General features: G+C 60.5%; 1 protein-coding gene and 1 long non-coding RNA gene across 2 annotated transcripts in view; one reads left to right on the forward strand and one right to left on the reverse strand.

Annotated features, from left to right (window-relative positions):
• Nucleotides 1-583: 583 nt before the first annotated feature.
• Nucleotides 584-7,692, reverse strand: LOC122456520. Its single transcript, XR_006275452.1, has 3 exons — nt 7,138-7,692; nt 2,860-3,869; nt 584-1,618 (listed from the first exon to the last, which is right to left on the reverse strand). It is a non-coding gene; the product is annotated as an uncharacterized LOC122456520 (long non-coding RNA).
• An 834-nt stretch (nt 7,693-8,526) lies between these two features.
• Nucleotides 8,527-25,829, forward strand: part of ADCY4 (adenylate cyclase 4) — a 29,167-nt gene continuing 11,864 nt past the window's right edge. Inside the window, exons 1-18 of the mRNA XM_038369625.2 lie at nt 8,527-8,767; nt 9,687-9,884; nt 10,945-11,106; nt 11,519-11,668; nt 12,876-13,018; nt 13,230-13,341; nt 14,987-15,114; nt 15,251-15,409; nt 15,960-16,092; nt 16,414-16,596; nt 17,902-17,945; nt 21,329-21,415; nt 21,786-21,855; nt 22,115-22,212; nt 22,618-22,702; nt 22,880-23,017; nt 23,264-23,368; nt 23,497-23,681. Of these exons, the coding sequence (XP_038225553.1) occupies nt 8,615-8,767; nt 9,687-9,884; nt 10,945-11,106; nt 11,519-11,668; nt 12,876-13,018; nt 13,230-13,341; nt 14,987-15,114; nt 15,251-15,409; nt 15,960-16,092; nt 16,414-16,596; nt 17,902-17,945; nt 21,329-21,415; nt 21,786-21,855; nt 22,115-22,212; nt 22,618-22,702; nt 22,880-23,017; nt 23,264-23,368; nt 23,497-23,681 (2,333 nt within the window). The 5' untranslated portion in view covers nt 8,527-8,614. The remainder of the gene's footprint in view (nt 8,768-9,686; nt 9,885-10,944; nt 11,107-11,518; nt 11,669-12,875; nt 13,019-13,229; nt 13,342-14,986; nt 15,115-15,250; nt 15,410-15,959; nt 16,093-16,413; nt 16,597-17,901; nt 17,946-21,328; nt 21,416-21,785; nt 21,856-22,114; nt 22,213-22,617; nt 22,703-22,879; nt 23,018-23,263; nt 23,369-23,496; nt 23,682-25,829) is intronic.

The following is a 25,829-nucleotide window of genomic DNA, read 5'->3' on the forward strand; positions in this document are numbered from 1 at the left end:
CTGTCATCTGAGAACAGCCGAGCTCCATTCCCTTTGGAAACCCCCCTTCAGGTAGTTGAAGGCTGCTATCAAATCCCCCCTCACTCTGCTCTTCTGCAAATTAAATAACCCCAGTTCCCTCAGCCTCTCCTCATAGGTCATGTTCCCCATCCCCCTAATCATTTTCGTTGCCCTCCGCTGGGCTCTCTCCAATTTGTCCACATCCCTTCTGTAGTGGAGGGACCAAAACTGGACGCAATACTCCAGGTGTAGCCTCACCAGTGCTGAATACAGGGGAATAATCACGTCCCTCGATCTGCTGGCAATGCTCCTACTAATACAGCCCAATATGCCGTTGGCCTTCTTGGCAGCAAGGGCACACTGTTGACTCATATCCAACTTCTTGGCCACCGTAATCTTCAGGTCCTTTTCTGTAGAACTGCTGCTTAGCCATTCGGTCCCCAGCCTGTAGCGGTGCATGGGATTCTTCCTTCCTAAGTGCAGAACTCTGCACTTGTCCTTGTTGAACCTCATCAGATTTCTTTTGACCCAATCCTCCAATTTGTCTAGGTCACTCTGGACCTTATCCCTACCCTCTAGCATATCTACCTCTCCCCCCAGCTTAGCGTCATCTGCAAATTTGCTGAGGGTGCAATCCACACCATCCTCCAGATCATTAATAAAGTTGTTGAACAAAACCAGCCACAGGACCGAGCCCTGGGGCACCCTGCTTGTTACCAGCTACCAACTAAACATCGAACCATTGATCACTACCCATTGAGCCTGAGAATCTAGCCAGCTTTCTTGGTCCCTATGGCCTTGGGACCAAGCCAGGGTTTAGACAGCAGAGCCTGTCCGTGGGGTCAACCTGGTTCAGGTCACAAGTCTTCACACAGGCAGTGAGGTCGGCATCGATATCTCTGCTGGGCACACTTTAGGATCTAGGTTCCCTCAAGAATTGGCATCTTGGGGTCCTTCCCCACTTACCCCATGGCAGGTCCTCTTGGCCCACCTCTCCTCCAACTCCAGTTCATGTTATCGCTGCTCCAAGCAGTCTGCTAGTCTCCGCTGCTCCAGCTCCATCACTCTTAGCTCCAGTTTCCATCTCTTCACCTCCACCGAGGGGCAGGCAGGGGGGACCCAGCTTGGGAAGTCGCCCTCCTGGCTGGGGAACCGGGTCCAGTGACCCCCCTACTACTCACAGGCTGTCCAGGTGCCCTGCTGGGATCTGGATCTTGCTCCTCGGACTGGTCACTCTCTACCAGCCAGGTAATCAGCTACCCCTGAGTGAGCCCCCCAACGGGACTCACCCTTCTCTCCCTGCACAGGGGTGCAAGGTGCCTGTTAGAGAACTGGTTATAGGCCATTTCCTTGCTGGTTCCTTTAATTCCCTTGTTTTATCGCTGGAAGCCACTCACTGCAAGCCCCTCCGCTCGCAGCCAACTGTCTACAGGGTGCATCCACCAACCATCTTCTGCCGCCAAGTTGTCCTAGACTCACAGGATTCATGCTTCCCGGCTCCACACAGCTCCTGGGAGTAACCCTCCTTTGGCATGACAGCCTAACATGAAGGGTGCACTCTCTCTCGCTGGGGTTAGGCCCTTTGGCCCCACCACCTCCTGGGGCCGGATCTCTGAGCCTTAGTGTAAGGGGACTGTTGCCCCCTTACTAACATTCAGAGGGGTGTTTTGGTTGGCTAGCTCCCAGTACTAAAAGGGGGAAGGGTCTATGGGAAATCAGGACCCAGAGACCGACAGTCCCCAGGAACAATGGGGAGAGGCCAATGCTCCAGGTCAGCCTGAATGACAGGGCGGGCAGGCTGATCAGGGAGTCAGGAGGTCAGGAAGGTCCTGTTCTCTGTGTGAGTTGGAATTGCCTGGGTCAGACAGAGTGGGGCTGAGCTAAGGAGAAAGCAGGGGCCCGAGCTGAGCTGGGGGGCAGAGCTGTGCCAGATCCAGAGGGACCAGAAAAGCAGCCCAGAGAGAGCAGACCCTCTCCTGGGAGGTGAGCTGCAGCCCCAAAGCCAGAGGCCCAGCCCAGAGAGAGCAGATTTGCCCTGGGAGCAGAGCTGCAGCAACCAGAGGCAGGGGGGCCAGAGAAGCAGCCCAGGGAGCTGGAGGCAGAGCAGCAGCTGTGTAGAGACAGAGCGGTGGAGCTGGGGCTGGAGCAGTCTGGAGCTGGGCGCGGTGAGCAGCTGGGGAGACCGAGGGGGACCCTGGGCAGCGGGCCCAGCACAGGGAGACGCCTCAGCCAAGGGGCTCTGCAGGCCAGGCGTGGATCGTAACCCCGACAGGGCGGGGGCGACACTGGGAAGAAGGGTCCTGCCACTTAGAGCCTGAGAGCGTGTGGCCACCACCAGAGCAAGTGTCCAACCCGCAGCATCCCTGCAGCCCAGCCAGGGCCGGAGAAGGAGGCCGGGGGCTTACAAGGAACAGACTGTGAACTGCCCGGACGTTCCAGAGACACTGTTTGCGATGGTCCCTGCCACAGAGCGGGGTGATGGGTTTCCTGTAACCCTCCCATTTTTCCTTATTCTTTTTAAAATTAATTGTTGATTAAATAACTTGCATTTGCTTTAACTTGTATGTAATGATTAGTGGGTCAGAGAAGTGTCCAGTGCAGAGAGACACCCTAGCCCCTGTCCTAGGTGACCACAGCAGGGTTGGGGGTCAAGCCCCCCAGGAATCCTGGGCCCAGCCTTGTTGGGGTTATGAGGACTCTGCCAAACAGGAGAGGGGAAGGGGAGCCCTCGAGGTCAGGCAGGGCTCTGGGTAAAGGAAGTGGGAGCGAGGACTCAGATCCTTTCGCTAGCCCACTTCACCGCGGTCGTGCAGAAGCCAGGAAAGTTCCCCACAAGAGCGGGACCGTTCCCCCGCTTACATTAGCACGCCTGTCTCTCGCCATGGGCCCCCTCAGAGAGTCCGCACACCCTGGCCCCCGCAGGGCCTCCACGCCCACGGGAATAATGCCACCCCGATCTCGAGACTGGAGTGACTCTCAGCCAGCAGAAAACAGGAGGTTCAGTGAATGTCTGAACCCAGCAGAGGAAGCTCTCCGGGCCCTCGGGCCTAGCAACCCTCAACCCAGTTCATCAAGCTGTCCCCCGCATCCAGATGGGCTCTGGCTGCTCTCTGTCTCCCCAGTCCAGCTGCCCCCTCCTTCCTGCCTATATCAGTGGTTCTCAACTAGGGGCTCACATGCCGTTGGGGGGGACGCAGAGCTCTTCCGGGGGGACATCAACTCATGTAGATATTTGCCTCGTTTTACAACAGGCTGCATATGAGGCATTAGCGAAGTCACTGGCAGGAACCAGCTACTCTGGTCGCTGGGGTCCTCTCTCCTCAGCCCATTGTCCTCCCGCTGGCCAGGACCAGCTGCCTTCCAAGCTGGGCTGGGCCTCCCGGTCACCAATTGCTGGGGTACCCCATCTCCCGGCTGTTGTCCGGGGTCGACTGCTAGGTGAGGTCACCCCGGTCCTCTGCAACAACAAACCCCCCTCTCCAACCCCCTCGTTGCACACGCAGCACATGGGGAAACTGAGGCACACACAAAAGACTAAGAAAATCTCCCACTTCGTCACAGGTTGTTAAGTTTGCTAAAGTAGGTGGGTGTAGATGCTGCCTTGCACTCAGGCTCAATGTACAGAAGCCAGCCCACCAGGGTCTTTCCCCTGCAGGGGGCGCCGGCTTTGGCCTGGCCCCAGGGAGGGGAACTGACTGGCTCCGGGGCAGCGGCTCTTGCATTTCTTACTCCAGGTTGCAGTTACAATGAGCCGCTGTCACCAACACATCCTCCTGGATCAGGAACCCAATTTCACCTTATCCCTGTGCTCACGATAGCCATGTACGGTCTGGTGTGAGGTCGGGTTTCCTGTCCCCCGATGATCTCCCCTGGCAGATCCCACAAGAGAAGGAGTTAGTTCAGGTCCCTGATCCAGCCAGCTGATGAAACCCACCCCTGACCAAGATCAGGGCCCCTGGGGCTGGGCACATTTGGAGCACTGATGCCCCCCCTACTCACCAGCCTAAGCCCCCAGAGCAGGAGTAGGAGCAGCACTGTCAGGGACCAGCTGGGAGGGAGGGGGCATCTGCCTGGAAGGTTGGTTCCAGGCCTGGCTGTGCAGCGGGGATGCAAGGCGGGAAACCTCAGGGCCATGCGCTCTAGGGCAAGAGTGGGGGACCTGCCGTCTTAGCACTTGGGCCGCTCACCACACCAGCTGGGTCCATCCTGGTGGGGCCATGGGCATTGCAGGGCTGCGCTCACCATGGGCAGTGCCCTGCAGCCCTGCTGAGTGGGGAGAAGTGGCTCCGACACTCAGAGGAGGGGCCCAGTTTGAGGCCCAGGCTGTGGTTAACTCGGTCTCATCTCAGTGTCTCTCTGCACCGGGAGGGCTCTTGTGTCCTGTTGGGATCTTCACAAGCCGCAGGCTCACAGACTCGCTTGCCTGCTGTCTGGCAAAGCAACGCTGCCACCGCCCCCTCCCGCTTCCCATCCAGGCGAAGGAGCTGCAGGAAGGTTCCTCTGTTGCAATGCGCCCTCCACAGCTGGGGCGGGGGCACGTCTGGACACTGGCCCAGTCTGGAGCCATGCACATCTGGGGTGGAGCAGAGCCCTGATGCACCTTGCAGAGCCCCCCTCCTGCCCTGCTCCATACACTTGCCTGGGGGGGTGTGGGGCTAGGGCCGAATCAGTTGCCAGGGTCGGAGCAGAGATGGGGGTGGGGGGATGTGATGTTTCCACCCGCCAGGTGGGATCTCGGCCGTCTCCGTTTCTGGAAACCCCACTACACAGCCTCGGGGGCGGGGGGGAAGATCAGGCCCAGCTGGGTCACGGCCCCCCCACAGCTCTGCCCAGATGGGGGCTGCCCGCTCTGAGGCCAGGCACAGCTGGAGACAGAACTATCTGGGACCCCCCTGTGCCCCCAGCAGCCGTGCACCACTGGGTATTGTGCACATCTGAAGCGGAGCTGGGGGAGGGGGTTCAGCACCTCTGCAAATCCTCTCTTGCCCCAGCAGGCAGCATTACAGCCCCTCGATGGAGATGTGGGAGAACAGGAGCAAAGCCGAAGGAGGTTGGAGGGATTCTCCCCGGCCTGGGCCCGCCCTGCTCTGCGGGGCCCTGGGGTCAGGGAGCAGCCGGTGCAGGGCTCAGCAGCAGGAAGGAAATCTGGAGCCATGGCTCTGCGGCAGCTTGGGGCGTGGGCGCTTATCGGGCAGCCAGGCCCTTCCTGTGACGTATGGGAAACTGGCAGGGGAATCAGGGACCGGGTGGGACCCTCAGTCCCAACCCGCAGCCCCCTTCTTGTACAGCTCTGCCGGTGCCCCTCACTCCCGACCTGAAACCCCCTGCCAGCCCAGCCCTGCCCCCTGCCCAGCTCTGCCGGTGCCCCTCGCTCCCGACCCGCAGCCCCCTGCCAGCCCAGCCCTGCTCCCCACCCAGCTCTGCCGGTGCCCCTCACTCCCTACCTGCAGCCCCCTGCCAGCCCAGCCCGGCCCCCCACCCCGAGCTCTGCCGGTGCCCCTCACTCCCAACCTGAAACCCCCTGCCAGCCCAGCCCTGCCCCTCCCAGCTCTGCTGGTGCCCCTCACTCCCAACCTGAAGCCCCCTGCTAGTGGGCACAATGCCAGCCCCGGCTGGCAGCTCATTACCAGCCCCAGTGGCTTGGCAGACACTGGCTGTGATTCCCGGGGGGCAGGGATGGAACTAGTGAGCGAGTGGGCATGGCAGACGAGGGCCAGGAAGGGCCATGGGGGAGAGGGGTTCCGGGGACGTGACCTCTATGGGGGACCCCGATCCCGCTGTAAAAGGGGATGCAGGGAAGAGTTGGGAGAGGAGGAATGGGAGGGAGGTGGGGCCCATGGGCCGTGAGAAGGGAAGGGGGATTGCTCCGGGTGCTGAGCTAAGGGGAACCAGCCCAACCAGCTTTTCAGCTCCGGATCAGCTTCCTCTCAGCCTCACTCCTCCCCAAGACCTTCCTCATTCTGCCCATCAGGCCTGGGCCAGAGTTTCTGAACCCAGCGCCCTGCTCAGCAATGGGACTAGAAGCCTGGAGTCCTGGCGCCCAGCCCCGCCGCTCTAACCACTAGACCCCACTCCTGGCCAGTTTACCCAGCCAGTTGGTCTACCCAGTACAATGGCCTTGTCGCCATGTAGGGGGCGGGGCCTGGGTGAACAAAGACGCCCCCTGGGGGTTAAATGGGGAAGAGGCGCTTTGCCTAGTATGTGTCAGGAATTGGACTCCATTAGAGGATTCCCATGGGGCGGTGAATTTCCAGGAAACCATTATAGCCCAGTGGCTGCCTCCCCTAAGTGGGGAGTGGATCGCGCTAATGGGCTAATCTACTCCGAGCCGCAGAGAGACAAATGAGTCTGCTGGGCCTTGGCCAACTTGCTGGAGGATGGGAGAATCTGGCTGCGGGTCGGGAGTGAGGGGCGTCAGCAGAGCTGGGGGGACCCCAGGGCTGGGTTAGCAGGGAGCTGATGTTTCCCCCCGGGGGTTCAGGCTGTAGGTCATTAGCCCACATGACCCATCCCAGCACCTTCTCTTCCTATAGTGACTCTTCCCCTTGGCCAATCTCCCAGCTCCATTCGGGCTGGAGGTGTTGTGGGGCCCAAGGGGGTTAGGCACCCAGCTCCCATTTATTTTAATGAGATTTTGGTTTCTGGTTCCCCTGAGGCCTTTTATCCCCAACATCCATAAAGGGAAACAGAGGCACTTAGAGTGGTAGGGACTGGCCCAGTGTGACAGTGTCCCCCCTGCTCTAACCACAAGACCCCACTCTCCTTCTAGGAGCTGGGGCTAGAACCCAGAAGTCCTGGCTCCCAGCCCCCCTGCTGTAAGCACGAGACCCCCACTCTAGAGGTAGGTATCCCCGGCTCTTGGAAGGGAGTTTCATTTGCTGAACATGAACCCAGCTTTAGTCTGTGAGTGTCGTGGGCTGTTGGGGGGATGGGTGCGTCTTGGAGCTGTGTGGGGCAGGTGACCTGTGTGTGGGTCTAGCTGCGAGTGTGGGTGTTATGTGTCCTTACCTGTGACTGGGGCGTGGGGGGCTCTCTCTCTGGGCATATTCCCGGCTGGGCTAGCAGGGGGCTGCAGGTCAGGAGTGAGGGGCACCCGCAAGGCTGGGGAGGTCGCTGGGACTAGCCCCCCCCCCTTACCTGACTCTTGGTCCCGCAGGGAACAGCCGGTTGGGGGGAGGGGCAGATAATTTCCGCCCCTCACCCAGTCAGTTAACCCCATGGAGCCTGGGTCACAGCTAGCCGTCCCAAGCGAAGGTGGGGTGAGCACTGCCACCCCGGACTCCTGGGTCCAATTCCCCATCTTCGCTTCCCCTCCTCCTGAGATCTGAGGGGGTTGCGGGGGCTCCCTCCTGGACACCTGCCTCCAATTCCTGCTGGGAGCCGAGAGCGATGGGGCCCCTCCCGGACTCCTGGGGCCCCTTCCTCCTCTTGGTTTCTTCCCCAGAGAACCCGGACTCCTGGGTCCCCTTCCCGATCTTCCTTTCTCCCCCGTGACATCTGAGGGAGTTCTGGGGGCTCCCTCCCGGACGCCTGGGTCCCCTTCCCCATGCCGGACTCTTCCCCAGCTGACCTGAACGCCTGGGTCCCCTTCCCCATGCCGGTCTCTCCGCCCCGGCCGTGAAAGCGTTAAGGCGGAGAGATGAGGGGGCGGGGGGTGTGGGAGGGGATCCCAGCTACTGCGGCCAGGGCGGAGAAGCGATAATCTCGGTCTTCCCCGAGCTGGAGCCGCCAGGTGAGGGGGCAGGAGATCTGGGCCGGGGTGCCCCATAGGGGAGCAGGGTGTGTGTGTGTGTGGGGGGGTGTAATCTATGGGGGAACGTCTCCTTAAATGGGGGGATGTCCTTATGCACCCCCCAAGCTTAACACCCCCCCATCTGGACAGCCTCCCGGAGAGACAGAGAAGGGTCCACGGTCCCCATTGTGAAAGTGGGGAAACTGAGGCGTGGAAATCTGGGAACCGAAGCCAGATCACTGCTTTCTAACCACTGGCCATCCTTCCCCTTAGACAGACAGACGGACGAGTGCAGGGGGATGGAAAGATAGATGGAGCGGTGCGTGTAGCCAAAATGGGGATATCTGTCTCCTAGGGCTTTACAGAGACATTGTGGGGCGAGGGGGGGGGCAGCCCTGGGCTAGCAGGGGCTGCGGGTCGGGAGTGAGGGGCCCCGGTAGGGCGGGGGGAGGGGGTGAGCCCAGGGCTAGGCTGGGATGTGTGGGGTTTAGGCTGCGGGTCAGGTTTGACATTAACCCTTTCCTTTCCTTCCCCAGACTGGCGAAGAACCCCTCCCCCTCGCCGAGTCTCCTGAAGATCCCCCCCCGCTTCTGCACCCCCAAAATTCCCTAGGAGGGGTCCCTCCCCCTTTGCCTCATTGGCCCCCTGGATAGAGGGAGGGAGCCAGTTAACCCTTTCACGCACAGCGTGGGGGAGCCGGTGAAGGGGGGGATCCCTGAGGGAGGGAAAAGCGGGTGGGGGAGCCCCACAGGGAGGGAAGGGCCAGATAGGGGGTGATCCCTCGGCGGATGTGAAGGGGAGGCCTCCGAGCAGTGAGGGTGGGGTATCCCAGAGGGGCGTCGGCGTGGGCTGGGGAAGGGGGGGGGGTCTCCCCGAGACAGGATGGGCTGGCGCCGGCGCCCCCCGGCCCAGCGGGAAGACCTGTTCTACGAGACCTACTACAGCCTGAGCCAGCTGTACCCACTGCTGCTCCTGCTCCTGCTCCTGCTGGCCACCTGCCTGGCCCTCCTCGCCGCCCACCTGGCCAGCGGCAGGGTGAGGGGCTGGCCTGGGGGGCGGGAAGAAGGGCACCGGGAAGCGATGGGGGCACCGCTCCCCTCAGTGACCCACAGTGGAATCTACTGCCAGGGGTCTTGTGTCAGCTACCAGGCCCCAGTCACGCCCCCTCTCCTTTGCTGCCCCTCTGGGACATGCTGCTTCCCCCCCCACACTTCATCCCCACTGCTCCCCCCCCACAATCCAGCCCACACTGGCCCCTCCTCACACCCCCTCCCCTCTTTTCCCCACTGCCCCCACCATGTTCTCCTCGTTCCCTCCCCCAACCCAGCCTCCTCCCACCAGCCCTTTCTCCACTCAAAGCCCTGGTTGCCTCCGGACCCCAGACTCCTCCTCCCCGTCCCCCCACTGTCCCTAACCCCTGACCCATCCCCCCACTGTCCCCAGCCCATGACCTGTTCCCCTGCTGTCCCCAGACCTCTGAGCCATCCTCCACAATCCCCATCCCTTACACACCTCTTCTCCCCCCACCGGCCCCACAACCACGCCTCCCGCCCCCCTCCCCTGGCCCCCAACCATGCTTCCCGCCCCACTCCCCTGGCCCCCAACCATGCCTCCCACCCCAGTCCATCTTCTGAGCTTGCAGGTGCCAGGGGAGGCAGAGGATATGGGGGACTTGGGGAGAGGGAGCCAGGTGACCTGGTCAGGCTGGTTAAAAGCTGACCAAGTTGGGGGGTCAGGGATTTGCCTTCCCCTAGGCTGCCAGCCCTCAGAAATCTTTAGCTGTTCCCCAAAGGGTTTAGAGATCAACACCACCACCCAGTGGCCAAAAACTGCAGCTACACACCCTGCGGCTCAGTGTCCCCTAGTGAGCTCCCGGCAGCACGGTGACCCCCTCGTGCCCCAAAAGGGCATTGTGGTGATTGGAATTTCACTCTGCCATGGGTTTGATCCCCAGGAATTCTCCTCCAACCTGAGCTTCCTCGTCACCTTATTCGTGGCCCTGGCTGTTTTCTCCCTCATCCTCATCCTGGTCTGCATCGAGAGCATCTTCCAGGAATGCACACGGGTCTTCTCGGCCATCATCTGGGCTTGCCTCCTAGCCATGGGCTACATCTTTGTATTCACCAGCGGAGTGGTCAGTGCCTGGGACCAGGTGAGACCTACGGGCGGCTCCACTGTATAATGGGCAGCAGAGGGTGGGGGCGGGGAAGGGGGGCTGTACTGTACAATGGGCACTAGGGGCAGCAGAGGGTGGGGGTGGGGAAGGGGGGCTGTACTGTATAATGGGCACCGGGGGCAGCAGAGGGTGGGGGCGGGGAAGGGGGGCTGTACTGTATAATGGGCACTAGGGGCAGCAGAGGGTGGGGGCGGGGAGGGGGGCTGTACTGTACAATGGGCACTAGGGGCAGCAGAGGGTGGGGGTGGGGAAGGGGGGCTGTACTGTATAATGGGCACTAGGGGCAGCAGAGGGTGGGGGCGGGGAAGGGGGGCTGTACTGTATAATGGGCACTAGGGGCAGCAGAGGGTGGGGGTGGGGAAGGGGGGCTGTACTGTACAATGGGCACCAGGGGCAGCAGAGGGTGGGGGCGGGGAGGGGGGGCTGTACTGTACAATGGGCACTAGGGGCAGCAGAGGGTGGGGGTGGGGAAGGGGGGCTGTACTGTACAATGGGCACTAGGGGCAGCAGAGGGTGGGGGCGGGGAAGGGGGGCTGTACTGTATAATGGGCACTAGGGGCAGCAGAGGGTGGGGGCGGGGAAGGGGGGCTGTACTGTATAATGGGCACTAGGGGCAGCAGAGGGTGGGGGTGGGGAAGGGGGGCTGTACTGTACAATGGGCACCAGGGGGCAGCAGAGGGTGGGGGTGGGGAAGGGGGGCTGTACTGTATAATGGGCACTAGGGGCAGCAGAGGGTGGGGGCGGGGAAGGGGGGCTGTACTGTATAATGGGCACTAGGGGCAGCAGAGGGTGGGGGCGGGGAAGGGGCGGCTGTACTGTACAATGGGCACCAGGGGGCAGCAGAGGGTGGGGGCGGGGAAGGGGCGGCTGTACTGTACAATGGGCACCAGGGGGCAGCAGAGGGTGGGGGCGGGGAAGGGGCGGCTGTACTGTACAATGGGCACCAGGGGGCAGCAGAGGGTGGGGGCGGGGAAGGGGTGGCTATATGGAAATAGGGCTCCATGCTGAGACCTGCCTGGCCTGACTCCCCCTCTAGGTCTCATTTTTCCTCTTCATCATCTTTACCGTCTACACCATGCTGCCCGTGTGCATGCGGGATGCCGTGGTCGCTGGCCTCGCCTCCTCCCTCTCCCACATCATTGTTTTGGGTGTCTACCTGTCAGCCGGGCGGGGGTCGCGGGCTGAACTGGCTGTGCAGGTGAGAGCCCCCTACCTGCTGCTCCCCTGCGGTCCTTTGTTCCCCCACAGCAACACCTTCCCTCTCTGCCCTGCTGCCCCCTTGCCTTGATTCTCTTTACTGCCCCCTCCTGACCCTTAGCCCAGCTCCTACCCGCCCCTTGTCCTATTGATGTCCTGCATTTCCCAGAACCCCCCTTGTCTCCTGACCCCCTCCTTCTATCTTCCCTGTCTCCCCATATTAACCCCTTTCCCATCCCCTATTTCCCCCAAATTGTCCTGTAGAGGCTGACCCCCCACACCCTCATCCCCATCTCCATCGCCTCTCCCATCCATCCACCCCCAGTTGCTCCATAGATTCCCAAAGCCATCTCCCTTTTCATGCCCCCCTCTGAGCCCCATCTCATCCTCCTCTCTACCCCCGCCTCCCACAGCTGCTGGCCAACGCGGTGATCTTCATCTGTGGCAACCTGGTGGGGGCCTATCACAAGCACCTGATGGAGGTGGCTTTGCAGGAGACCTTCCAGGAGACCTTCAAACTCATCCAGTCCCGAGTCAAGCTGGAGTCTGAGAAACGGCACCAGGTGAGGAGGGGGATACCTGCATATTTGTCCCTCTGGCTCACCTTCGCATACCCACTCTGTCCTTCCATCCATCTGATTTCCACATAACTCCTCCATCCATCCATCCACCGATATACCAGACACAGCCCTTCCGTCTCTCCCCCTTCTTCATCCATCCCATCTCCAGATTCATACCTTGCAAGGCCAGAAGGGATCACTGTGACCATCTCATCTGAACTTCTGTACAACACATGCCAGAGACCTGCTCCCAAATAATTCCTAGAGCGGATCATCTAGAAGAAACATCCCATCTTGATTTAAAAATTGTCACTGATGGAGAGTCCACCATGCCCCTCAGTCAATTACTCTCACCTTTGAAAATCTACACCTTATTTCCAGTCTGAATTTATCTAGCTTCAACATCCAGCCATTGGATCGTGTTAGACCTTTGCTAGTTTGAAGAGCCCATTATTAAGTGTTTGTTCCCCTTGTAGATACTGAAAGACTGACCATGTCACCCCGAACCTTCTCTTTGTCAAACTCAATAGATTTGAGTCTATCAATCAATCAAAGGCAGGTTTTCCAACCTTTGAATCATTCTTGTGGCTCTTCTCTGAGGCCTCTCCGACTTATCACCATCCTTCTTGAATAGTGGGCATCAGAAGTGGACACAGGATCCCAGTAATGGTCGCACCAGGGCCAAATCCCAAAGTAAAATAACCTCTCTGCTCCTCCTTGAGATTCCCGTTTTATGCATCCCAAGGTTGCATTAGCTCTTTTGGCCGCAGGGTGTCAGCTGACTATCCACCACAACTCCTAAATCCTTCTCAGAGTCAAATCTGTGTATCCATGCATACAGCCTCCATACACTGCCCTTCCTCCCCACCCCCATCTATGCACCCAGGCACCCATAGCTTTCCTTCCATCTATCCATCCCCATACTCATCTGTCTATCTAATCTCCATACATACTCCTCCCTCCCTCCCCCAGCCCATACACATCCATCCCTCCCTCCCCATATCCACTCACCCACCTATATCTTTCCTTCCCTCCCTCCCTCCCTCCCCAGCCCATACACATCCATCCCTCCCTCCCCATATCCATTCACCCACCTATATCTTTCCTTCCCTCCCTCCCTCCATATACACACCCATCTGTCCATCCATCCATCCCCACCCACCCCTGATGCCTCTCACTCATTCTCTGCACCTTCCCTCCCCCCACCCAGGAGCACCTCCTTCTCTCCATCCTACCCGCCTACATCGCCATGGAGATGAAGGCCGAGATCATCGAGCGGCTGCGGGACGGGGGGCGGCAGGAAAGTGCAAACAACTTCCATAATCTCTATGTCAAGCACCACAAGAACGTCAGGTACCAAATCCCTCATCCCCACCCCACGTTGCGAGAGGGCAGCAGGGCGCAGGGGGGATGGGTGTTGTGAACCCATGATTCCCTTTTATAAGCACCCTATTTGCTGAGAGCTGCCAGGGCAGTGGAGCAGGGTTAGGGCGTGTCTCCCCAACTCTCACCCCTGCACCCAGGACCCTGATGCTGTCTCCCCGTTTCCTAACTCCTCCCACAGCATCCTGTATGCCGACATTGTGGGGTTCACGAGACTGGCCAGCGAGTGCTCCCCAAAAGAGCTGGTCCTGATGCTCAATGAACTTTTCGGCAAGTTTGACCAGATCGCCAAGGTAAGACAGCCAGGTCTCCCCCCTCACTCCCCCCCAAAAAAAACTCCAGCCTCCCAGAAACTCCCTACACCTCTGCACCCCTCATCAGGAGACCCCTGCCCCTGGCACCTCCCTGGGACCTCTCCACCCCACTGGGGGGACCCTCTTGCATCCTGTGGGACCCCCACCCCCAGCACCTCCAGAGGACCCCCCCAAACTCCCTATGGATCCCCTCCTACACCATCCCAGAGATCAGCCCCCTTCTGTGCCATCCCTACCCTCCTTCACTCCACAGGGTGCTCTTGCACCCCCATGGAAACTCCTCCACCCACCCCCCTCAGGGGAGATGGGGACCCCGGCCTCCCAGAGATCCACTGTCTCAGACTGAGACCCCTTAGGGACTCCACACCACCTCCAGTTCAAAGACCTCCTACTTTCTCCCGGGGGCCTACAGGGGACCTCCTCTCCCCTGCACGAAGCCCAGATCTCCAAGGATCAGCCAGAGGTCGCAGAAGGCAAGGATTTCTGTCATAGACCTGAAGGCCAGAAGGGATCATTGTGATCATCTAGTCGGACCTCCTGCACACCTCTGTAGTGGCTCAGAGCCCTCCCCATCTCCAGACATTGGAGATACTTGCTATTAGCCGATATGGATGAGGCCGTATGTCTTCGGACACAACCTTGTCAGACCATCCCCTCCAGAAACTTATCCAGCTCAGTCTTGAAGCCAGTTAGGTCTTTTGCCCCTTCTGTTCCCCTTGGGAGTCTGTTCCAGAGCTTCACTCCTCTGATGGTGAGAAACCTTCATCTAATTTCAAGCCTAACCTTGCTGGTGGCCAGTTTAGATCCATTTGTTCTCGTGCCAACTTTGGTCCTGAACGTCAATAACACCTCTCCCTCTCCTGGTGTGTTTCTTTCTCTCTCTCTCTCTCTCATGAGCGCTGGCAGAACAGACCAGCAACTCGGCATGAATTCCCAGTGCAATGCTGAGGCAAACCAGGCCAAACCAGGTCCTTGGACATATAGCAGAGGAGCGGCGAGTGGGGGAATGGAGGTGATTTTTGCCTCACTGGGGAGACTGCCACGGGGACACCGCATCCAGTTCTGGTGCCCGCCTCTTACAAAGGACATTGGGAGCTTAGACCGGGGGTAGAGAAGAGCCACAAAATAATTTCGAGGGCTGGAGAAAATGCCTGAGACATAAAGAGCTCATTCTGTTGAGCTTGTCAACAAGAAGCCTGAGAGATGTGCAAGGACCTCCCTGGGGAGCAAATGTGAGGTACTAAACCACTGTTTAATCTACCAGGAAAGGAGCAAGAACCAACGGCTGGAAGCTAAAGATGGAGAAATTCAAACTGGAAATAAATAAATAAATCTGAATTTCTAAGAGTGGAGGTGATTAACGAATGGAACAAACTCCCAAGGGAGGTGCTGAGGAGCTTCCCCAACTCTTGAAGGTTTCCGATCCATGCTGGAAGCAACTCTGTTTTGGCCAAACCCAAGTGACTGGGTCACTGCAGGGGGACCTGGGTGAAAGTCCCTGGGTATACAGGAGGTCAGACTGGGTTATCCTATGGTTGCTTCTCTCTTGAACTCTGAATTTAGGAGGAGAGGACCAGAATGGCCTTGCTATGAAGGACAGACCCTCTCTTCCCCCTCTCTCTAGGACAATGAGTGCATGCGCATCAAGATCTTGGGTGACTGCTATTACTGCGTGTCAGGGCTGCCGGTCTCGCTCCCCAACCACGCACGCAATTGCGTCAAGATGGGATTGGATATGTGCCAGGCTATCAAGTGAGTGCGGATGGCTGTGAAGAGAGAGCCACACCTCTGGGAATACGCGGTGCAGGTGGCCCAGCCCTGGGTTGCTGTGAAGGGCTTCAGAGCTTGTGCCAATGGGCTGCAACCCCCATCTCTTGTCCTCCCCCAGGAAGCTACGGGATGCCACCGGTGTGGACATCAACATGCGGGTCGGGGTGCACTCGGGGAACGTGCTGTGCGGGGTCATAGGGCTCCAGAAGTGGCAGTATGATGTCTGGTCCCATGATGTGACACTGGCTAACCACATGGAGGCTGGAGGAGTGCCAGGGTGAGAGAGGGCCATGGGGATGCACCCTAATGATGCATGAGGAACTTGTGTGTTTGTGTGTGTTGGGCCACCACTAGATGGTGAATGGAGGTACTCCACATCGCGTGTGCGTGTGTTCGTGTGTGTGTGTGTTTAACGCTGTCCCCTGATGGTGAATGGAGGAACTGCATATCTGTGTATCTTGTGTTGTGCTGCCCCCTTATGAGGAATGGAGAAAGTCCATGTAGTGTGTTGTGTTATGTTGTGCTGATACCTAATGGTGCACGGAGGAACTGCATATCCATGTGGCACTGCCCCCAAGTGGCACGTGGAGGAATTATATGCCTTTGTGCTGCTGCCCTCTCTTGGTGATGGAAGCACTATCCTGCGTCTCTGCGGGAGGGGTGCTGCCCCCTGAAGGGGAAAGAAGGAATTATGCCTGGAATTTTCAAACCCTCCCCAGGAGAAACGGGGCATCAGCTTGGAAAAAATCACATAAGTGTGCATAAGTGTGTGGGGCAGGCTGCCCCCTACTGGTGCACAGAGGAATTGCATGCCCTCTCTTCCACAGGAGGGTGCATATAACAGAGGCCACCTTGTCTCACCTGGGAGGGGTCTATGCTGTGGAGGAAACCTGTCGCTGGCAGCGTGACCCCTTCCTGAAGGAGAACAAAGTAAAGACTTTCCTGGTCATTGACCCTTGGGTGAGTCTATGGTGACGACAGGACACTTAACTGGTGCTGATGCAAAGATTAGCACACAAAGGGTTAATGGTGTGGGGGGGACGGGGAATGGGATAGGGGGCCTTTCCCCTCTACGGGGCGCTGGTTCCCATCCAGCCCCTAGGATGGGGGATGGGTTATTCAGGGGGGCAGGGAATGGGACACAGCGCCTGTCCCCTCTAAAGGGTGCTGGTTCCCATCCGGGCCCAGGATGGGGGACTGGTTGGCTCATGGGGGGCAGGGAATGGGATGGGGTGAGTGTCTCTCTCTCTCTGGCTGCTCTGTTGTTCTCCCTGGCACCAGGTGGGAGCGGAAACCTGCAACAGCACCCTGTCCCCGGTGCCCGGGGAGGGCCAGAAGATGAGGGCGTCTGTCCGTATGACCCGCTACCTGGAGTCCTGGGGGGCTGCCAAGCCCTTTGCCAACCTCAAACACCTCGATACCATCCCCGCCGATCAGCCAGGATTCACCAGGAACAACCATTCGGTGTGTCCAGCAGGGGGAGATGTTTGACATGGAGTGAGCCGTGCTGAGCCCCCTCCCACCCCAGCCCTGCTCCCTGCGGCCAAGCACCCCCCCAGCAACCCCCGTGGTGCCACTCCCTGCGGCACAGCGCCCCCCTGCCGAGCCCCACCACCACACTCCCTGCGGCCAGGCGCCCCCCCAGCAACCCCCTTGGTGCCACTCCCTGCGGCACGGCGCCCCCCTGCCGAGCCCCCACCACCACACTCCCTGCGGCCAGGCGCCCCCCCAGCAACCCCCTTGGTGCCACTCCTTGCGGCACGGCGCCCCCCCTGCCGAGCCCCCACCACCACACTCCCTGCGGCCAGGCGCCCCCCCAGAAACCCCCTTGGTGCCACTCCCTGCGGCACGGCGCCCCCCTGCCGAGCCCCCACCACCACACTCCCTGCGGCCAGGCGCCCCCCCAGCAACCCCCTTGGTGCCACTCCTTGCGGCACGGCGCCCCCCCTGCCGAGCCCCCACCACCACACTCCCTGCGGCCAGGCGCCCCCCCAGCAACCCCCTTGGTGCCACTCCCTGCGGCCAGGCGCCCCCCCAGCAACCCCCTTGGTGACACTCCCTGCGGCACGGCGCCCCCCTGCCGAGCCCCCACCACCACACTCCCTGCGGCCAGGCGCCCCCCCAGCAACCCCCTTGGTGCCACTCCCTGCGGCCAGGCGGCCCCCCAGCAACCCCCTTGGTGCCACTCCCTGCGGCCAGGCGCCCCCCCAGCAACCCCCTTGGTGATGCTCCCTGCGGCACGGCGCCCCCCTGCCGAGCCCCCACCACCACACTCCCTGCGGCCAGGCGCCCCCCCAGCAACCCCCTTGGTGCCACTCCCTGCGGCCAGGCGCCCCCCCAGCAACCCCCTTGGTGACACTCCCTGCGGCACGGCGCCCCCCTGCCGAGCCCCCACCACCACACCCTCTGCGGCCAGGCGCCCCCCCAGCAACCCCCTTGGTGACACTCCCTGTGGCACGGCGCCCCCCTGCCGAGCCCCCACCACCACACTCCCTGCGGCACGGCACCCCACGAGCGACCCCCTTGGTGCCACTCCCTGCAACATGGCACCCCTGCCAAGCCCCCCCCCCCCCCGCACACACTGTTTAACCAACCAGTTCTCAGTTCCTTCACACACCACTAGGGGGCAGCAGCACAGACTGATACGTGCCATGCTTTAAAGGGGTAGCACCGCCACGCACAAGTGGGAGCTGTCTTTCATTGAGTCCCCCAATAGGGTCAGCACAACACCCCATAAATCTGACCCCCCCTTCCCTTTTCTCTCCACAGGAGAGCTCTCTGGGGTCCCTGGCCCAGTCAAAGACAGTGGAGCGGTAAGGTGTATCCACTTCCTGTCCCTTAAAATTTCAAGGGGGCATGAATATCTTGGGAGAGGCAATGAGGGATGGGCTCCTTGTTTGGCCCACAGACCCCTCCCCCTCTAAATCAGCGAACCCCAAATTGTGATGCTCATTCTTCTTCCCCCCTCCTTGATGGATTTGGGGGTCTTGGTTCCAACGGGTAGAGACCAGGGTGATTGTGGTGGGATTGAGCGTGTCCGGGGTTCAGTGGGGATTGGAGGGTCCGTGTGGGGATCACTTTAGGGGTCAGGCTGTGGGGAAGTGAGGAATTGGGGGTCAGTGTGGAGACTGAATTTGGGGGGGTCAGGCTGGGGAAAACCGGCAAATTGGGGCAGTGTGGGGGAGATATTAAGGGCTTTAGGCTGGGGGCACAGTGGGCATTTTAGGGGGTCAGTGTTGGGGGTGATTTTGGAGGTAGTGGGCTGAGTTTGGGGGTTCCCTGGCACTGGTTCCCTATGGTCATATTGGGGCAACTCCTGCCTCCTGGGGTCACTGTCCCTTATAGCAGGGGTTATCAACGTTCTGAGGCCCCCCACAACATGTTATAAAAACTCCAGGGCCCAGTTGTAGGGGGACTCTGGGTCAGGGGGTGAGGTAGGAGTCAGCGGGGCTTGAGCCAGCTCCCCTGGGCAGGGTCCAGGGAGGGAGTGCCACCTCCACGCCCTGACTCAGCTCAGCAGGCCAGGCAGCCTGTCTGGGTTGGGGTGTGTGGGGGGGCAACCAAAAATTATAACGGAAAGGTTGGCGGCTCAGCTCAAAAAGGTTGAAAACAGCTCAGGGTGCAGGCAGGGGGTAGCTAGGGGCTGTGTGTGCGCAGGGGGTAGCTCAGGGTGCAGGGAGGGGATAGCTCAGGGCACAGGCGGGGGTAGCTAGGGGCTGTGTGTGGGCAAGGGGTAGATCAGGGCGCAGGCAGGGGGTAGGTCAGGGTGCAGGGAGGGAGTTAGCTTAGGGTGAAGACAGGGCGGGTAGCTCAGGGTGCAGGGAGGGGCGAGCTAGGGTGTAACCGTGCCTTAGTGGGTCACAACTGAGGATGCCAAATTCAGAACGAACTGCTGAGAAATAGGGCAAACGCAACCCAAAACTGGTGGTTATTCTTTTATAAGATAGACCAAACCAGCCACAAAAGTAAACTCCTGTTTCCCCACACTGGCTAACAAGAAAACATAAAGGCAGTTTCCTCAGGCATTCCAGTTCTTATATCACCACCAAAACCACTGGATTCAGAGATGAGTGGTTCTTTACAACCGGTCTCATCAAATAATAGGTTCTCCAGATCCCAAAGGACCAGCCACACACCCAGGTCAATGTATAACTTAGATCTTACCCAGAAATCATGCTGATGCCCATCCTTTAGTATCTAAAATTTTTAAAGGTTTATTCATAAAAAGAATGAAAAGCGAGAGTTAAAATTGGTTGAAGGGATCAATTACATCCAGCAATGGCAAAGTTTCTGGTTCAGGCTTGTAGCAGTGAGGGACTAAACTGCAGGCCTAAGTCAAGTCTCCGTAGTGCAGCCACAGCTGGGATGGGTCATTCAGGCCTTTGTTCTGAGCTTCAGTTTGTAGCAAGGTTCCTCCAGCGGTACGAAGCAGGGCTGAAGACAAACTGGAGAAGATGCAGCCGCACTTTATAGTCTCTTGCCACGCGGCCTGAGCTTCCTTTGTTTCCAACACAAGCTGCCCCGCACGTGGCTGGGAAGCCTCAGAGTTCTCTCCATAGGCAGGCCCCTGTGGGCCTTGCCGAGTCCCCAGGCGTGTCTGCCTTCTCTCAAGGGGTCGATTGTGTAGCTGATGGTCCTCAATGGGCCATCCAGCAGGCTAGGCAGAGCAGACACCAACTTGTCTGGGGGATGTCACCCAGAAGCACAGCCCAAGTTTGAAACACAGACATACCGACATGTCTATAACTCATAGTGCAAAGGTGATACAAACATGTAAGCTAGAGTATCATATCTGGCAAATGGTAACATTTTTGCAGATATCTTACATGGCATAGCTGGCTGTGACGGGTGTCCCAGCGGCGGATAGCTGTGGTCATTCAATTAGGGTGAACTGCAAAGAATGGGGCAGATAATCCCCATAAAGCTGGTGGGTATTCCAATACTTATAATTTAAAATACAAAAATGATACATGCATGCAGATGGCGTAGTCATAACTAGCGAATCAAAACCTTTTCACAGACACCTCTCTCAACAGTCTTTGTCCAGTATTTGCTGCAAATATAGAACAGTGGCTGCAACAATGATCTGTATGCTCATATTCTAATTGGATAACATCATCTGGATAGCTCAGGGAGCAGGGACGGGGTAGCTAGGGGCTGGTATGGGGGGGCATAGCTCGGGGCTGTGTATGGATGGGGGGTAGCTCAGGGTGCAGGGAGGGGGTAACTCAGGGCTGTGTATGGATGGGGGGTAGCTCAGGGTGCAGGGAGGGGGTAGCTAGGGCCTGTGTGTGGGCGGGGGGGCATAGCTCGGGGCTGTGTATGGACAGGGGGTAGCTCAGGGTGCAGGGAAAGGGTAGCTCAGGGCTGTGTATGGACAGGGAGGTGTAGCTCAGGGTGCAGAGGGGGTAACTCAGGGCTGTGTATGGATGGGGGGTAGCTCAGGGTGCAGGGAAAGGGTAGCTCAGGGCTGTGTATGGACAGGGAGGTGTAGCTCAGGGTGCAGAGGGGGTAACTCAGGGCTGTGTATGGATGGGGGGTAGCTCAGAGTGCAGGGAGGGGGTAACTTAGGGCTGTGTATGGACGGGGGGTAGCTCAGGGTGCAGGGATGGGGTAACTCAGGGCTGTGTGCCAGGAGGGCTCCCTTGCAGTCCCTATTCCCCAAGGGCTCTGCCAGCCAGGGAGCTGGGTCCCCCACCCCAGTGGCTCTTATGGGCTGCAGGAGCAAAGGGGGCTGGGAGCTGAGGAGCAGCTTCAAAGCCCACCAGCGGTAGCCAAGGGAATACGGCTGCCTGCCCCATGGCACCAGCCAGAGCAGCAGCTGCCCCACAGTGCCCAGCTCTGGCTTCCTGCCTCTGACCGGGCCAGAGAGTGGGCAGAGAAGGAGGTGGACCAGGGGCATGGAGCTGCCCTGCTCTTGCACGGTAGCCTGGTGGGGGGCATTGCCCCTGTGTCTCCCCAACTCTGCCCATGGGCTCAGGGCTTCTGCCCCGTGGGGTTCGGGGCTCCAGAATTCAGCCCAGCTGCTCCCGCCTCCCACCCTGCGGCTCCTGGCTTCAGCCCCGTGGGAGGTGCTGAGGCTCGGGCTCTGGGTTTTAGTCGCAGGGCCCTGCAGACACCTGTTGAGAACCGCTGCCTTACAGGGTGCTCTCTCCTCTCCCCCATGTCTCCCTGCCACCCCCTGTTCCATTTTCAGGGTTCGTTCCCCCAAGGGGCCGGATGAGGAGCTCGATGGGGTAGATGAGAAATTTTTCCAGGTGTTGGAACAGCTCAACTCCCAGAAGTAGGGTCCTGGGGAGTGTGGGGGGGGGCAGATGGGGAGGGGCAGGAGGAGGGCCTGGGGGTAGATGGGGAGAAAAGGGTGCGGAGGGGAGAGGGAGGAGGGTCTGGGGAATTGGGATGGGGGAGAAAGAGGGAGCAGGTGGGACGTAAGAAAAGGTGCCATGGGGGGCAGGACACAGGGGGTGAGGAATCAGTGCAGGGGAAAGGCAGAGGGGGAAGGGTGCGGGGGGGGGGGAGGGAAGAGAGGAGCAGCGAGGAAGAGGACGGGGGCAGAGGCTGGGATTGGGTGCTGGAGCCGGGGTATGTGTGTATCTGGGGGGCGGGGGGGAGTCCCAGACCCTGCCCACTCCCCTCTCTCCCCCCCGTTTCAGGCAGTGGAAGAAGTCGGAGGATTTTAACCGCATCACCCTGTACTTCAAGGAAAAACTCATGGAGAAGGAGGTGAGCTGGGCTCCCCGATGGGCAAGGGGGCACTGCCAGGGTGGAAGCTCACAGCCCCCAGGGCGAGCAGGGCACCAACCCCCTGTAAACAGTTCCTGGGTGTGACGGCTGACTTGGGATGCTCTGCCCCATGGGCCCCCTGGTGGCCAGTGTCCCTCACTGCAGCCCTCTCTGTCCCCCTGCGGGACCCACTCTCTGCCCCATGGGCCCCCTGGTGGCCAGTGTCCCTCACTGCAGCTCTCTCTTTCTCACCATGTAGTATCGACTCTCAGCTCTGCCTGCTTTCAAGTACTACACGGCCTGCACCTTCCTGGTCTTCCTCTCCAACTTCCTCATCCAGATGCTGGTGGCCCACAAGTGAGGATGAGAGAGGGGTTGGGATCCCCTCACTCCTGACCTGCAGCCCCCTGCAAGCCCAGCCCTCAGCTCCCCCACTTTTCAACATGGATTGTCTGAGCCGACCGGAGTCATGTCCTAACCCTGAGCCAAGGAACCGCAGAGTCATAAATCATCCAACTGGTGCTGATGGGGCAGAAATGCCTCCTGAACTTGTCATTACCCGGGCTTCCCTCTCCGCCCCCCCCCTCCATAGCTCTCCTGGGGCCCCTCAATCCTGACCCAGAGCCCCAGATAGCCCAACCCTGGGCTCTTCCCCTCCACCCCCCACAGCTCTGCCAGTGCCCCTCACTCCTGACCCGCAGCCCCTGCTAGCCCAGCCCAGGGGTCCCTATTATTTCTAGTTTGTCTTCTGTTCTCCTCCAGGACCCCAGCTCTAGGAATCTCCTATGGCATCTCCTTCTTCCTCTTCATCCTCCTCCTCTTCACCTGCTTCGCTGGGAACCTGGCGGTAAGTGAGATGAGCAAGTCACTGCTGTGGGGAAGCTCACAGCTCCAGAGTTGCCCTTGTATTCTCCCCCCTCCCAACATGCCCCAGCTAGGGAAAGCTCTCATCCCTGCAGCCCCTGGCTGGGGGCAATCTAACCCTCCCCTCTCCCCACATTCTCCCATCTGCCTGCTCTCCCAGAAGTGCTTCCAGAAAGGCCCCAAGATGCTGTACTGGGTGCCCTCCCTCTCCACGGCCGTCTGCACCCAGCCCTGGCTCCGGGTCACCCTGGGCGTCACCACCATCCTGGTCGTCCTCACCATGGCTATGTTCAACTTCGTGAGTAACCAAAGGAGGGGGCGTTCTCTCCCCAGCTCTGGGAGAAGAGTGGGGTCTAGTAGAGCAGAGGGGCTGGGCTCCGGGACTCCTGGGTTCTATCCCAGGCTTTGGGAGGGCAGTAGGGTCTAGTGGTTAGATTGGGGTGGGGGTGGTTAGATTGGGGTGGGGGTGGGAGCCAGGACTCCTGGGTTCTATCCCCAGCTGTATCCCTCTTGCTGCTTACGATTACCTCCGCTCTTTGAACAGTTCTTCATACCCACGCCCTGGTGTCCTCCACCATCCCACAATCCCGCAGTGCCGGTGAACGCCACACGGGAATCTCCCTCAACTGATTCCTTATTCAGCATCCCGGTAAGCTTCACACCCCAGTGGGATGCTGTTGGTCTTGAAGGTGGACTTGGGAAGGTCTTTAACTCACCACCCCCTTTCTCCCTTGCCCTACCCCCTTCCCCACATGCCCCTCCCCCTTGCCTCCACAGTACTACGTTTACTGTTGCATCCTGGGGCTCCTCTCCTGCTCCCTCTTCCTCCACATGAATTTTGAACTCAAGCTGCTGATGCTGACGCTTTGCCTGGTGATCTACAACGTCCTCTTTCTCCACAGCCACGCCTGGCTCTCAGATTGCTACGTCGCGCGCCTCTACCCCAACCAGACCGTGCTCAGGTAACTGCTGGGGAGGTGCCCGTGCACACTGACTGTGTGCGGGGAGCGCCCCCTACTGAGTCTCCACCCCCTGCTCCCCGCAGCCCAGCGCCCCCTAGTGCCAGCACTGACTGTGTGCGGGGAGCGCCCCCTACTGAGTCTCCACCCCCTGGTCCCCGCAGCACAGCGCCCCCTAGTGCCAGCACTGACTGTGTGCGGGGAGCGCCCCCTACTGAGTCTCCACCCCCTGCTCCCCGCAGCCCAGCGCCCCCTAGTGCCAGCACTGACTGTGTGCGGGGAGCGCCCCCTACTGAGTCTCCACCCCCTGCTCCCCGCAGCCCAGCGCCCCCTAGTGCCAGCACTGACTGTGTGCGGGGAGCGCCCCCTACTGAGTCTCCACCCCCTGCTCCCCGCAGCCCAGCGCCCTCTAGTGCCAGCACTGACTGTGTGCGGGGAGCGCCCCCTACTGAGTCTCCACCCCCTGCTCCCCGCAGCCCAGCGCCCCCTAGTGCCAGCACTGACTGTGTGCGGGGAGCGCCCCCTACTGAGTCTCCACCCCCTGCTCCCCGCAGCACAGCGCCCCCTAGTGCCAGCACTGACTGTGTGCGGGGAGCGCCCCCTACTGAGTCTCCACCCCCTGCTCCCCGCAGCACAGCGCCCCCTAGTGCCAGCACTGACTGTGTGCGGGGAGCGCCCCCAACTGAGTCTCCACCCCCTGCTCCCCACAGCACAGCGCCCCCTAGTGCCAGCACTGACTGTGTGCGGGGAGCGCCCCATACTGAGTCTCCACCCCCTGCTCCCCGCAGCACAGCGCCCCCTAGTGCCAGCACTGACTGTGTGCGGGGAGCGCCCCCTACTGAGTCTCCACCCCCTGCTCCCCACAGCACAGCGCCCCCTAGTGCCAGCACTGACTGTGTGCGGGGAGCGCCCCCTACTGAGTCTCCACCCCCTGCTCCCCGCAGCCCAGCGCCCCCTAGTGCCAGCACTGACTGTGTGGAGGGAGCGCTCCCTACTGAGTCTCCACCCCCTGCTCCCCGCAGCCCAGCGCCCCCTAGTGCCAGCACTGACTGTGTGGAGGGAGCGCCCCCTGCTGAGTCTCCACCCCCTGCTCCCCGCAGCCCAGCGCCCCCTAGTGCCAGCACTGACTGTGTGCGGGAAGCACCCCCTACTGAGTCTCCACCCCCTGCTCCCCGCAGCACAGCGCCCCCTAGTGCCAGCACTGACTGTGTGCGGGGAGCGCTCTCTACTGAGTCTCCACCCCCTGCTCCCCGCAGCACAGCGCCCCCTAGTGCCAGCACTGACTGTGTGCGGGGAGCGCCCCCTACTGAGTCTCCACCCCCTGCTCCCCGCAGCACAGCGCCCCCTAGTGCCAGCACTGACTGTGTGGAGGGAGCGCTCCCTACTGAGTCTCCACCCCCTGCTCCCCGCAGCCCAGCGCCCCCTAGTGCCAGCACTGACTGTGTGGAGGGAGCGCCCCCTACTGAGTCTCCACCCCCTGCTCCCCGCAGCCCAGCGCCCCCTAGTGCCAGCACTGACTGTGTGGAGGGAGCGCTCCCTACTGAGTCTCCACCCCCTGCTCCCCGCAGCCCAGCGCCCCCTAGTGCCAGCACTGACTGTGTGCGGGGAGCGCCCCCTACTGAGTCTCCACCCCCTGCTCCCCGCAGCCCAGCGCCCCCTAGTGCCAGCACTGACTGTGTGGAGGGACCGCCCCCTACTGAGTCTCCACCCCCTGCTCCCCGCAGCCCAGCGCCCCCTAGTGCCAGCACTGACTGTGTGGAGGGAGCGCCCCCTACTGAGTCTCCACCCCCTGCTCTCCGCAGCCCAGCGCCCCCTAGTGCCAGCACTGACTGTGTGCGGGGAGCGCCCCCTACTGAGTCTCCACCCCCTGCTCCCCGCAGCCCAGCGCCCCCTAGTGCCAGCACTGACTGTGTGCGGGGAGCGCCCCCTACTGAGTCTCCACCCCCTGCTCCCCGCAGCACAGCGCCCCCTAGTGCCAGCACTGACTGTGTGCGGGGAGCGCCCCCTACTGAGTCTCCACCCCCTGCTCCCCGCAGCCCAGCGCCCCCTAGTGCCAGCACTGACTGTGTGGAGGGAGCGCTCTCTACTGAGTCTCCACCCCCTGCTCCCCGCAGCACAGCGCCCCCTAGTGTCTCACTGGGGCCGGCACTG

The sequence above is a fragment of the Dermochelys coriacea genome, chromosome 13 (assembly GCF_009764565.3).
Source record: "Dermochelys coriacea isolate rDerCor1 chromosome 13, rDerCor1.pri.v4, whole genome shotgun sequence".
Lineage (NCBI taxonomy): Eukaryota > Metazoa > Chordata > Testudines > Dermochelyidae > Dermochelys > Dermochelys coriacea.